We start from the raw sequence: 14736 nt of genomic DNA, 5'->3' as shown, positions 1-14736 counted from the left end.
CCATATTTGTCACAATTTGATGAAATACGCATACAAAATTATTTGGTTTGAATATGATTAAGTAATTCTAGAAATTGATATTAATGCCATAATTTAATACAATATTATGGGTATTATTTTACCGATTCTATAAGTATTTTGTACCAAACGTGTTAAATATTTTTAGAAAATATGTAAATGGTATTGCTTCCCCACATTCCTTGAGATATGGTCTTTATTTTTACTATCAAATATGTTTTGTATAGTGTGATAGATGCAATAATATATGTAAAATTTACACCAAAATTTATTGTACATTGTTGAGTCATTCTTAGAATGATATCTAAATTTTGTAATAAAAATTTCATTTACTGGCAGTATGTTTCAATTCTTCGTCGAGTCAAAATTTGACAAGTGACTGGGCGTTAAAATGTTCGAGGTCCCGAAATATCCACCAAAAGACTACATTCTTAAAGAAGTACCTCAAGCTCAAAAAGATTCTTCCCAGTTCACTCCAGATGCTCAACCTAGGGTTACACAGAACACCGTCGGTGTATTTTGCTCACCTGTTCATTACACAGAAGGAGAAGTTCCCGACAAGTTAGAGGTAGTCAAATAATAGCGCTATTTTCATGCTTATTTATATTTTTGTTCAAGCAGCCTACAGCAGTAAATCCAAGAATCATTAATAAGTGGATCGACGATGCAAAGGCTTTTTGGGTAGACGAACCTGGCAAAACCGATTTGTGTATTCACAACATTTTCCAGAAGTTTTCTTCAAAAGTTGATCGACACGGGCATAATAACTATAAACGTAAGGGATAAAATATTATATTTCCAGGGGAAATGAACAGATAACAATTCGCATATAAATAGAAAAATTTCTAATCCTTAAAATAATGAAATAATAACAAACGTTCAGATTTTCACATAAATATAGTTAAATGACAGCTGTTTCGGCAACACCGTGCTACTTTTTGAAACAGTGTGTAAAATATCGAAATTGTCGTCAAAATTGTGTTTTTCTAAATTTAAATTTAAAAAAACACAATTTTGACGACAATTTTGATATTTTACACACTGTTTCAAAAAGTAGAAAATTAAATTTACTAGAAGCTATAGAGATTAATAAGATGAGAGATTCGAATGTATTACTTAATGACCAACTGGATTTGAATGGATCCCCTTGTTAAATCCCAATGTAATACCTCACATTAAGTAATTACTACCTGTTTTCAATTTATAAACATCGGTACCGTTTGATGTTCGCATTTGATAAAGGCACGGTGTTGCCGAAACAGCTGTCATTTAAATATATTTATGTGAAAATCTGAACAACGTTTGTTCTTATTTAACTATTTTAAATGGATTTTCATCAAGTAAAAGCCACTTCAGTGCAACAAAAATATCCATATAAAAAGTATTTTTATAAAATGGAAAACCGGGAACAATACCTTGACTTGAATTTGACATTCACCTCAAGTGACGTACTAAATGTAACTAAAAATTTAATTAAAGAAAATGGAGGAAAAGTAAATTAAAAGTAAGTTTTTCCTACCGAAAATACGGTGACTATGTTGTTCAGGATGGAATGATCCTCCGCGTGTGCGCACACATTTCCGCACACACCTAACTCAATTTTTCTGAATATATTATTTAAATATACCGCGGAAGCAATGCCACAGTCAAACTATCACGAAGTCAGAGGAAAAATTGTAAAATGATGTTATAAATGTAGTTTGAAGGGTTCGATACATTTTTGACCTGACCCCATATACTTTTTCTGAGAGGGGAACTGAATTCTACACAAAAAGTAACGCTACTAGAAAAGATACGGAGGGTAGGGGGTGACCAGAGCAATGTTATTTCGCGCGTGCTTTCTAGAAAAAGTCTTCAACCGTTCCTTCAAATATGAATTGGAATGGTTGGAAGAAAATCGCCTGCAAAAATTACACCGTAAATGTGAAAAAGAAGCGAAGGAATTTGGAAAAAGTGCTTGTGTTCCGCGGGCAATTATCTCAGAAACTTACGACAACGCCCAAGTAGCTAAATCAACCATTGACAGATGGACCGAAGAACCTAATTTAACCGCTATCGTAATCGATGATCCATGTAGGAGGAAACATCACATGCTAATGTATTCAGTTCCATAATGTAACAGTGATTCATGACGGGTGACAGGTTTATGGGAAAAGAAAAGTAGGATTGATCTGAAATTTTGTTGGTTTACACAATATTTTCAGCCACTCGACGTTCCCTTACTTTGAAAAAGTAGCAGCATCACTGATATTTCAAATGGAACACGTGAATTCGTAAAAACTAACATAGCTTCTGTCTTCAAGCCTAGGAGCCTAGAGCCTCTCCTTATCTGGTGCAGTCGAATCAAGGCGAAATAGTGTTTCACTTAAAAAATGAACTTTCCGCTTTCACATAAATCTCTGCATATAATAATAACATGTGCTCTTGATAAACTACCCCCAACATTTCAGCTATTTACGAGTAAAAAACTCTTTATCGGAACAAAATATAAGTAAACAAAATGGCGAAGCGAAAAATGCAATAATATACAGAGCGTCGCTAATATAATCCAGCAAATTTTCAGAACGCCTAACCTACCATCTACCGTGAATCACCTTAATTACTGGAGTAATGTAGAGTATGTTCGCAGGGTTGGACAACCATTTAAGACGGAGGCCTGCAATTTTTATTATCGGCATTATCCGCCGCCAGATGTAAAGTTTACTCCGAAAAAATTGACGGAAATTTAAAAATATAATCGAAATTTTGCCGCCAAAGATAAAAATAAATAAAATAAAATGCGTAACTTTACTGTGTTTGACCGATTGTATGGTTGTATACAAGGGCCTTGTACTAGAATTACTTAACAAACAGGCACAACTCTCAGTTAATCATTATTAAACTAAGCTGTAATAAGCAAGAATCGAAGAGAAAAATAAGACTAAGAAATACGAACTTTTAAAAAAATTAAAATCGTGGGATTGAACAGAGATAATACTGTGTCTGAGAAACTATTAAATGTGTTTACAAATAAACCTGATATATTTCAAATAATATCTGGTGAACCAAATAGAGGTCATAATTATCTATTACTTCTATCTATTGATTAGTATATCAATATGTGTGTTCAATATTTAATAAAACTAATGTGTAAGAAGAGTTGCTTTTGTTGGGGCAAAAGTCCCGTACCTATATACCTGTTTCGGCTATTATAAGAGATTCTTTAAAAATACATATTTTATAGAGCATTTAGATAGGCCCAATTTAACAATGACCAAAGTAAGTCCAATGAGAAACAATATATTTTACCTCCCTCAAAAAGAGTAAACGTTTTCTACGAAAATTGATGAAAACCCCTGATTATAAAAAAGCTTCAGCTTCAAAACAAATTTTGGTTTTGTCGAAGAGGTTTCAAAAATGGATTGTAATTAATAACAAATAACAAATTATTTTTGAACACATTTTTTAAGCAACGCGCAAGGATTATTATTGAATAATTCCACCTATATAAAGACTCCAAAAAAGAATATTTTAAAAATCTCTGAAACTAGTACACCAAATCGGGCGTTGAAAAGGGTCTTAGACATGGACGGTCCACTTCAACCAGGCTCGTAATCATCATAAAAATGCATTTTTGCTAATTGGAAAACAACAATGCAAGCAAGCTTCCATTAAATTCGGAAATTTCTCGTTTTTCGAGTTACAAACTATGAAAATCTGATACTTTACGCTCTATTATCGAGTGTCAGTATATCGCCTGACACCAACCACAGTACTGTCAAAGTTAAACTGACATTTTCCTTTCCAAATTCCCCGTTCCCGATCCACCTAACAAGGAAAATGGATAATATCACCACGGAGAACTTGTTCTTATTGGAATTCCTAGTCGACACTGTAACATTGGATCCGAAGTGTGAATGCGACGCACCGGCAGGGGAAACTTGCGTGTCCTTCCAGTTTCTGGACAATGCACCTTTGGACGTTTGCGAGGCGGACTTTGTCCCCAAAAGGAGAATACGAAACGGAACCGATTCTGTCAAAAGCGGTAAATCTTGCCTGTTTTCCCTGTCTCCCGAGCAAGCCAATAACGCAATCGAGCAGTTCGATGTGTTCGTCTGTATTATGAAGAAGATGAAACCTGGGTGGCTACCGGAAAGAATCGATATTGGTAGGTTTCATGCGAAAATGCGCTTAACATTTTTATGCCAGTTCATGACCTAATATAGAGACGGTTACATATCTGGTCTGATTTGTTATGGCTTACAGTTTTCGGTGTCTAGTTTGCAAGGTTCATCCAACTTCGTCTAAGGTCAGTCTCTATCGAACTGAACCATACAAACTATCCATGATTTTCGCTAGTTCTTATTCGAACTATAAATGTATACACGTCTTGGCCCACACGAGCAACTCATATGTAAATATTTGAGCAACAAGTACAGAAATATCGTAAATAAGTCGTGGATCCTTGGCTTGTGAAATTGTGAATTGTAGCAAATCACGAACCACGCGTAAACGACCCATCAGGTTCAACAATTTTGTAATTTTGGAAGTGCGGTTAAACGTCCCTATTATTCTTAAAAACAGATGAGGCGCTTGTAGTTTTCTATTATTCAAGTGCTACTTACTCTATAAACCCTCGAACTTAGAAGGAATTAAATTAAAATTATTACAATTAATACAATTAATAAAATGAAAAGGTAAAATCCCCTTAAAGTTCTAAAAAATAACTCTTAAGTATCAATACAGTAAATACAAAAGTAACGCAGAGAAAACATTGGCCAAAAGCAAGGTTAAATATTTAAACGCCTCCAGATCCGATTTATTTTGGTGTACGTGAACAAATAATACGCCGATGTAAGCTTCCGCGTAATTAGTATACCTGGTGACGCAAGTTTTGGTTAGTTAATGGACGTACTTCCAGTTTCCGCGGTAAATTTTGAATGTTAAATGGCACACATTTAGGAAATTATTTTATGCAGAATACGAGCATTTCTTCCAAACAGGTGTAATGGGAAAAATTCGAAATGAAACTTTTCCTTACTTGCCCAATGAAAAATTGCACTTAATGTAATGAACTTTTTAGGATAACCTAGTTTTTTCAAAAGACATCATGCTAGGAACAATTTTTTTTAATTGGGAGGTTTTATGAAACATTTTGAAGCCAAAATTATGAAAACCTAAATCAGTTTTGTTTTTTTTTGTGTCAGCTTTGCTTTTGCTCATCATTTATTACAAAAGTTATTGGTTTTCTCACATTATTCATTTGGATTATCGCTGATGTGAGCGCTATTGCTATTTTTAAAAATTTTGAAATATTTTATAGAAAACTGAGGAAGAGATAAAAAGTGTTTACATATAAACGCAATGCTCATGTTGAGAGTTTTCACTACATTTCGTGTATCCTAAAAGCATACATACTTGTTTACTGTAATAAAATCTCAAAATTTTAATCGTCCTAATTTGAAAGTTGATCATAGAAGGCCTTCCGTTAATGAAAAAAAATTGATGTTTTTCTTTCAACTGCACGAGCTTGGATAGTTGCATTTTCCGCAAATCGGGAGAATATGAACTCTTTTTCCATTTCCAAATTGAGTGTTTCCCATGATAATATAAATCAATAACACCACAAAACCATTAATAGGGTAAAAATGCGTAAACTACCAGAATTCCTAATAGCGCCGATTCACAGAAGCAAATCTACCTATGTAACATTTGATTTTTATGAAAATACATTTATTGATCTGGCTTTTTTCCTTCCTGTAAGTTCATTTTTTTCGGTTTTTCCAAATTTTGGTTTCAAAATATTGCAAAAAAAAATACCGGTTTTATAATGTGCTTATTGCCACTAAGGCGCTATTTGAAAAAACTAGATTTTCCCGAAAAAAAAGGTTTTTTTCGTTACAATAAATGCTATTTGCCATAAGACAAGTTAGGAAAAGTTTCATTTAGAATTTTTCCCATTATACCTGTCGGCTTGGTAAATGGTATTTGTTGAGTTCATAACCGTTTAAAATCAATTTTCAGAATTAAAAACTAAAAAATAATTTGCTAAATCCAAAACTGGAAAAAATACAGAATGTGCCATTTAAAATTCAAAAGTTGCCGCCGTTTCCGCTCAAACCGACATTTATGCATCACACGCATGGTTTAACCATAATATAAGCAAAGGCTAAATATACCAGAACACAACACAAAACACAAACAACACCAGTATTGCAATCTACATCACAATAATAAACAATTAGAAAAGTAACAGAAAGAATTGTCACGTCGTCTGCGACCCTTACTTTATGCTAAACCAGAGCCGGACTCAGATATAATATTAACAGGGCCGACAGAGTTGAGATTTCAATTATCACATAAATGTTCGCCTAAATTCGAAAAATATATTGAGCAGGAAGGAGATTCATTCGAAATAAGTATATACATAAAATATACATTAAACGGGAAAGGGCTAATTGTGGAAAGGAATTCCTTAAATGATTATGTGATTGATATTTGATTATTGTCTTTAAAGCCACCGATCTCATCATCTGATTGTAATATTTAACAGTTATATAGTTAATAAACTATTGTATTATTTATATAATATAAACTTGCGTGCATAGAATTCGGAACACTGTAAATTTTTGACTTTAGTATATTTTTTCTAGAAAGTATTCATATGACAATTTAATATGCTTTAGTATGAGTTTACATTTGTCAAGAGTGCTGATCTTTTATATGCGTAGCTCCAGTTAGACAAATGAAACGTGTTCATGTAGTAGTTGTAGTGATAGTGACAAACTTGCTATAGACTTAAATTAATCGCCTTTGCAACTGGAATTTTCACATTATTCGTTTTTAACTATTTGGATAGAGTTTAATTGTGTTAGCTTGATATATACTACTCCGCAAAAAGCCGCTCAAGTTATAGCTTTAATCGAAAGTGGACTTAGCCAGTGAGCTATTCCTGGACAACTAGACATGACACGTGCAGCAGTTCAAAAAGTATGTGTCAACAATAATAAGAAATCGTCACCTTAATGCGGTGCAACAACAACAGTTCCATGAAATTCGAAGAGTTGCTATTAGTCAGTGGACAGTGAGAAGAAGACTGAAGGAAAATAAGCTGATCCCAAAAACGACTGCAATTGGTCCGAAACCTACTCCAGCTCATCGACAAGCAAGGTTACGTTTTGCACGGGATCATCTGAATTGGACATTGGACCAATGGGGTTCTGTTCTGTTATCCGATGAGACCAGAATATGCATTTTTGGTAATGACCGACGAAAAAAGATGAACCGAAGACCAGGAGAGCGCAGTCCTTATGGAGGTGGTTCCTGTATCATATGGGGTGCAATTTCTGTGGACGCACGAACCGACCCTGTCTTCATCCGTAGGGGCGTCAAGGGGCAGGGGGTTTAACAGGTTCTAGGTATGGTCTGTTTATAGATATAAAAAAGTGACCAATTGCTTTTGAATGAGATTATCCAAGGGTGGTCATTAACATACAATGCAACAAGATTATTACCTAAAATTTCGGAATTTAAATTCAGGTAAAATTGTGGTCCGTAATACAAAATAATTTTATACCTACCTGTGTTTCATATTCTTTGGTTTGGTATACTACTTAGTTTAGTTTATTAGTAATCATTCTTATTTCGTGTGTAATACAGCGTGTGTTGAATCGCGTGCGAATTATGCAAAATATGCAAAAGTCTAGTGCATCTCAGGAGATGCTCCCGCCCAAATGTAGAAAACATTATTCTATTGAGACTAAGGAAGTTATAAACAATGTTTATTTGACTCTCATTGAACGTAGTGCCAGCAAGCAAGCATCTTTAGAAGAAACGGCCACATTGACGAAAATTCCAACATCAACTGTATGGAAAATTCCATTCCAGCGAGGAAAAAAACAAGCGATGCTGACATTTTCTCGAGTGTAGATGAAAGTGACCAAGATATAATACGACGTAAAATTTACCAGTTATACGAGGAACAAAGCGTGCCTACATTAGATATCTTAATTAGGAGGCTTGAAAAAGATGAAACCGGTGTTAAATGTAGCAGAATTACCTTATGGAGAACAACAAAGGCTAATTATTTACTTAAATGAAACCTGGTTCGACACTTATGATACCCCGGAAAATGTTTGGCACCAACTGAAATTTGCCATTCGTCGTAACAATGTTTTTCCCCGTGTTAACTCCAGTGTCCTGAAACTTATGGAAACCGAAGTTTTTAACATCCCTCTACAAAGTTGGGCAAATTCTGTTAAACATATAGAAAAAGCAGAACAATCGTATATCCATATTGCAAATAATATAGAACAAATAATAAATAGAACAAGCGATGATAGCGATAGTGATACCGATATATTATGTGAGTAATTTTAAGTAATTTAAGTAGGTAATAAAAATAATTTGTAACTTTATTTTAAATTTAAACATAAATAAATACATAAATAAATATTGTTTAGTATCTTTCCTAACAGAACTCCAAATAATTGAATTCTAAGCAAAGTACGGACCTCTTCGGCCATATTTCACTCTTACAGCTTGTCCAGGTCTTTCCTTAATTCGTATCAGTTAGTCACTTTCCTATATCTATGAACAGACTTTACATGGAGAATACTTTATCAGATCACGTGGTACCATATGTCGATTACATTCCAGAAGAATTCATTTTTATGCATAACATTGCTATTCCGCACATCGCAAGGATCGTGCAAGATTACATTACAGAAGTCGATTTTCGAATTATGGAGTGCCCAGCATGCAGTCCCGACCCCAATCCGTTCGAAAATTTATTGGGTGAGCTAAAACGGAGAATTCGAGCTAGACTTCGTATCCCAACTTCGATCCCAGAGCTTATTATTGCAGTAGAGGACGAGTGGCTTAATATTCCGCAAGAAACAACAGCGAACTTGATTACACCTATGCCTAATTGAGTAAGAGATGTTGTTAGGGCAAGAGGAGCCCATACCCAAAATAAGTGTTGTGTTGCTAATTGTCAATAACCCTATTTGTTTTTGGTAAAAAGTTAATTTGCCTCGTGCAGTTATTTTACTATGCTAAACCTAAAAAGCAGAAATAAATTTTAATCAATTTAAACTCGCATCAAAGCACATTTAAAATAACATATTTTTTGTCAGTAGTTTCTAAAAAAAAAAGAAATTTAAGTTAAAAAAAGTTCACAATGGACCGATTCATATGCACGCAAGTTTATATTATTTATTATTTATTATTGTATATATTCATTTATATTTTCTGAAACCAGGCGGACATTTTATCATTTCCAGGTGGTTCGATAATATCCATATGCGATCTATTCAACGAGCTGATTAATAGCGTAGAAATGTCAGACGGCAGTACTCCCACCGCGAAAACACTGAAAGATTCGTTCGACATTAGCAACGCGGAGGGAAAAACGATCGGAAAAATTGGCGTGTACATCAGGATGTCGTGTTTCGGAAAACTGATTGTGACCCAGTTCCAGATGAATTTGGACGATAAAACGGTCCTGTTCAAGGACAAGGAGGGCAAATCACTGTACCGATACAAGAAAGCCGGGAAAGGCAAATCGAAGGAGGGAGTTGGGCAACAGCGACAGTAAATTAGTCAATTACATGATTTATGCGACGCAATTGCTTTAACTTTCCTTCAGGTGTAATTTTAATTGTCCCACAGTCCCATGTCAGCACGACGTTCCAAATCTGAGAAGTAATACCGAATGTCCACTGGTGTCCTGTCCTCAATACGATAATAAAATTGGAAGCGACCCACCCGCATCTGCGCCATTGCCATACCATCTACCTTATAGTCATCCTGCGGGTTTACCAAACCAACCGCCATCCGGTTGGGGCTTAGAAAGTCCAAGGGCGGGGATCACTCCCTGTCCGGAATGCGGAAGTATACCGAATCCACCTTGCCTAATGCCCCAAGAATACCCTCAAAGAGGTACTCCTTGCAACGAGTGCGGAACCGCCCTAGTTCCGGCCGATTTTCTGGCACCTCAAAGAACACCCGCGGCAGGGGTTCCCTGCAACGAATGCGAATATGTGCAGAGACCGCCATGTTTAGAGCGGACACAATGTCCTTTAGACGGCAATTACCAGGAAATCGGGGCATCGATGGGCGGTAATTCGTTGACCATAAGACTACACAAAGACAAAAGCAAGATCGAGCAAGTGCATCCCGATGAGGAAGGGCGGCCTCTCGCTAAACCACAGGTAGCAAATTGAATATACATATGTAAAATTACGGTTCACAACGTCAAGGCTAAACAACTTAGGGCACTGTGCCAAATTGTACGGGTATAATTGGTGATACTCCATATTTCTGAAATTTCGGAAATGCCGCGTTCCCAGATCTTGCCGACAATAATGGCAACTTTAGACCATATTTTTTATTACAAATTCGTACTCAAAGTAGTTTTTGTTAACAATCTGCCTTCATCTATATAATACTGATTATTCATAACAAGGTCTCCCAAAAATTGCGCATACTCCGTGTTTTAGTACATCTTCGAATAGAGGAATAATACTCTGACGCAACTTATGTATTCCCATACATGATCCTATACAATACTCATCAACCTATTCATTAAAAATAATTTCATTGGAAAACAATTTAATACATGTTTTCAAAAAGGGTCTACAACATTTTGTCTTCTGATAACCATTATAACAATAACTTTAGGAATATTCTTCACTTTTCATTATTAACTAAATATATTAGTGCCCAAAACTGCGCCGCAAAACTTTTTTTAAATTTATTTATTCAGCTCATGGGTACGCTATACCAGCATGTGTTTGATTAATAATATCTGTCGAATGAATTATCCGATTGAGGATTTTTTTTTTAATTTAAACCTCAGACAGTGTAGAAAAATAATCTACCCATAGAATGTTTTTCTTTTAAATAGTATTCTTAATATTATAGAAAAAGTCAACAAAAAAAACTTTAAATAAAGTATTTTTTTCATAATATCATATTTATCATATTTAGACGAAATTAACAGATAAAAACTTTTTTCTCCAAAGGCATTTAGAAGGGAATTGAATGTACTTATACATACCTATTACGTCATTTAGCTTTAATTACAAAAACGTATTTATTTAGTTAAAGTTCAGCATTTTTAAATGATAATGCCTAATTAACGACATGAAACTCTTAAACTACATTACAAAACTTGCATTATAAATGTATATTAATGCTACAAAATATTAAGAACATTTCATCCAATTTTAGCTATATGTTCTTTACTCATTGGATGATCACATTTTAAACAATTATAACATGTTTATATTTTTCTAGTTTATTTTTAGCTATTAAATCTTTAGGGTCTTCAGTTTCAGATAAATCTTTATGATCTAAGAGAGCTTCTATTTGTGTGCGTAATGTCGTTTGTAAAGTAGGTAGTTGAAATCTTCTTATCAATAATCGCTTAATGAGAGATAAAGATAAATCAAAAATATAAAATACGAGATATCTTTTCATTACTACTTATTAAATTATAAATAACGAAAGAATTTATATTAGCTTGGTTTAGCATTGCATTAAAATTTCCCATTGGCACATTGGCCATCTCAGGGTTTTTTCTAGCAGTCGCAAAAAATAATGACAATTTTTATCGAAACTGTCAGTGCCTCCTTTTGTCTTATTGTAAAACATTAAAATTTCCGACATTCCAGTTACAGAATTGATTTGAGCACTACGATGATGAGAAGACAATAATAATACATTCTTTTTGCCTTTAGGATTAAACGATGAAAGAATTTCTTTGGATTTTTCCGTTTATTTTTATTAATTGTCCTAACATACATACATCCTTTACATACTGGAATAGATATGAACCACCATCACATGTTATATTCCTACCTGTATTGGAAATTGGTTCTGACAATTTTCTGACATAATAAAATGCCAGTGTTTCATTAGGATCTTTATCAGTTACTGCTCCATTGAATAAATAGTATGATGTGGAATGATTTAAGATTTATCTGGTTTAGCAGGCAACTACATTCTAAATCGGCATCTGCCACGAAATGAGAGCAATTATAGTGTATTTAGAAACATACTCCATGTTTTTAATAAACTCGTTACTTCACTTGCTTGTAGTATCGGAGTTGCAGTATATGTCACTCCGGCTTCAGGTATGTTGAGAGACCATTGGTAGCAATTTTTCCCGCGTAAGTAGTTTGGACAGCCACGTTTCTCTTGCCTTTCTTGGACCTCATTGCTTAATGATTCATAATCAACAGCTTCTACCTGCTCTTCTTCGCTTTCATGTTCATTATGTTGCTCTTCAAAAACCGATTCGGTCTCGGTCTCACTCTCTTGGTCGTCCAAAATAACAACTTCGTCATATAACGCTTCTACTTCAAACGCACTGCGAGCGATTTACTTACAACCAACTATGTCACGATCAGCAAAATTTCAACTTAGATTCTCAAAAAAATGTACCTGAACTAAACAACAAAATAAAACTGACTGATTATATTAAAAATTTATCAGGATTATTTTGAAACGGTTATTCTAGGATTCTGATTATATAAATTAAAAAAAAAAAACAAAAGAAAAAAAAACACTATTTGAGCAAAAACTTTCTTCAGATAAACTAACAAAATACTGAGGTAACAACAGTACTGAGTGGCGTATACCCATAGGTGGGAAATCTGGAGTAGGGATAACAGAATGTTTTCCCCCACGCCATGTCACTTTTTCAATTCAAATTTGGGAGGGAGAAACACTTTTAATTCACCTCGGGACATCCCCTAGTGCTTCTCTTGAGAGTTGATTCTAACAAACGCAATCATCAAGCAAGTAATGTACAAAAAATATAAAAAAAAGAACTATTCAAAATTTGAATTGACAGTTTTCCTCTCAACATTATTCTAACATTTTTAGGATGTAGAGAGAAGTACAATTTAGTACAATTGGAGCACACGCAGTTACAGCCAAAATAACACAAATAGTTAAAACGACTGAACTCACGTTTATTTTAAAATTTTTAAAAACGTATTTCTTATAAAAGTTGCTACCTTGTGTTATTTAATTTTGCAACTTGGAAATAGGCCTTCGACATACGGCCTGGTGCACCGCCGGACCGACCTTTTTCTATCAAGGTTGGGCAGCAGGGCGAAGGCGCTGGGGGTGATAACGGTGTGGTGGTCAATCCACCGGTTTACACCACCGCGGACGGGGCGCAGTTTACTGAATTTTCGGACCCGAACAAGGAAATGTTCGTGTTGAGAATAGGCAAAAAGTCAGAGGGTGCGGATCGGAAGCAGAATTTAGAACTGGAACTGCAAACTCCGAAAGCGCCGCCGCTCAAGCCAATACCTCAAAAAAAATCAGTATGTATATTATATCTCAAAGTATATCGTGTTACGTTTTGACGATAGGCAACCTTTGACGATATTATTACCCATTGTTATTGGATAAACAATTTATTGATAACCCAGTGGCGAGGGAAAGATATGTCCTTTCTAATGTTATTTGTTTTATTGCCTACAGATCCGGAATTTATTGACTACGATAAATGCTGGCAAAAATCAAAAGAATCTACTTTGAGACAGAGTATATCTCAGTCTAACGTTTTCATCTAGCCCAAAGATATTCTATTCAAAGGAGACACGACCAGCAGCCAACGTAAACAAATATTAATGAATCCTACTCGATCTGACGGAACGGATTTTCCATGATTTGGTTCAGTCAAACACGTTCTGTGCCTGGAAATGTCAAATCTTGCAGTATATTCCGCGCGATGTTATCAAAGCGTTCGCTTCTCTATGGAAAGTGCTGTTTAATTAATATCTTGAAACAAAAACTTTTTAAAGCACAAATATAAAAGCATAACAGCAAAATTCGGTGACCAAATTCGAAATGCCAAAAACTTCTCAGATAGGTCAAAATTCAAACGTATCGTATTGAAATTCGCGTAGGGCTCTTCTCGAGCCTCTGGGATACATGTTTTTAATCCAGTCATTTTACGAAGGCGACATGTTTCAGGTCGAGACGCAATATGAATCTGAGAACGAAGTTAGGAATAATACCCGAGGCGGCATGACCACCCCCGCCAAAAAAGGCGAGACCGGCCGAAAAGGCAAGGGCGGCAAGAAGAAGAAATAAAGTATTGAGGTTGCATCAGCCGGCTAACGTCACATTCGCCGCTTAGGGCCCTCGGATTACCTAAAGGTGCCCACTGACTATCGTCTGTGACGCTGAAACAATATAACATCTACTTGTTACAGAGTTGTTTTATTGAGTTTGAGAAGCAGATCGAATGAATTACATTGCAGAAAGATTTTAAAACATTTCTTTGGACGGAAGAGTGAATCTTTTTTGCGGTTAACTATAAAGTCAAATTTTAAAAATAAAATGAAAACATTGGTATTTCATATAATACTGAAAAAAAGAACCAATTTTTTACTTCACATTTTTGCTATAACTACTAGAGACCTTACTTATGCTGGTAATGCATTTTGTTAGAAATATTTTCTTAAAAAATTCGTTAAATTTTCGGGGAAATATCAGCAGCCTGGGGTGTGTCAATTTTATGGGGTTGGCGCCCCTTAATAATGTTTTGAAGTTCATTTCACTTTTAACCAAAGGTTTATTGTAAGCCGGTTTATTGTCTTAGCCGGCAGTCGGTATAGCAAAAATTTAACTCCGCCAAATGAAAAGAGATCAATATCAGTGTCTTTCATAACTGCGGTAAGTCGGATCTCTTTTTGGGAAAGATGCTTCGTT

General features: G+C 35.0%; 3 protein-coding genes across 4 annotated transcripts in view; 2 read left to right on the top strand and 1 right to left on the bottom strand.

The window, feature by feature from the left end:
• The window catches only part of LOC132698366 (angiopoietin-2), a 177158-nt gene that overhangs the window by 136254 nt on the left and 26168 nt on the right, over positions 1–14736 (bottom strand). The window lies entirely within an intron of this gene.
• On the top strand, positions 101–2941 carry LOC132698372 (uncharacterized). Its single transcript, XM_060664390.1, has 4 exons — positions 101–586; positions 640–793; positions 1864–2116; positions 2648–2941. Exons 1-4 carry the CDS (start codon positions 410–412, stop codon positions 2745–2747), a joined length of 684 nt encoding a protein of 227 aa, XP_060520373.1. The 5' UTR covers positions 101–409; the 3' UTR covers positions 2748–2941.
• Positions 3781–14217, top strand: LOC132698197 (uncharacterized). Its single transcript, XM_060664138.1, has 5 exons — positions 3781–4165; positions 9282–9591; positions 9647–10211; positions 13059–13340; positions 13996–14217. Exons 1-5 carry the CDS (start codon positions 3838–3840, stop codon positions 14113–14115), a joined length of 1605 nt encoding a protein of 534 aa, XP_060520121.1. The 5' UTR covers positions 3781–3837; the 3' UTR covers positions 14116–14217.

This window comes from Cylas formicarius, unplaced genomic scaffold (genome assembly GCF_029955315.1).
Source record: "Cylas formicarius isolate icCylForm1 unplaced genomic scaffold, icCylForm1.1 PGA_scaffold_2__14_contigs__length_35257938, whole genome shotgun sequence".
NCBI classification, from domain to species: domain Eukaryota; kingdom Metazoa; phylum Arthropoda; class Insecta; order Coleoptera; family Brentidae; genus Cylas; species Cylas formicarius.
The sequence above is the reverse complement of the archived record's forward strand: the minus strand, read 5'-3'. Positions and strand labels throughout refer to the sequence as shown.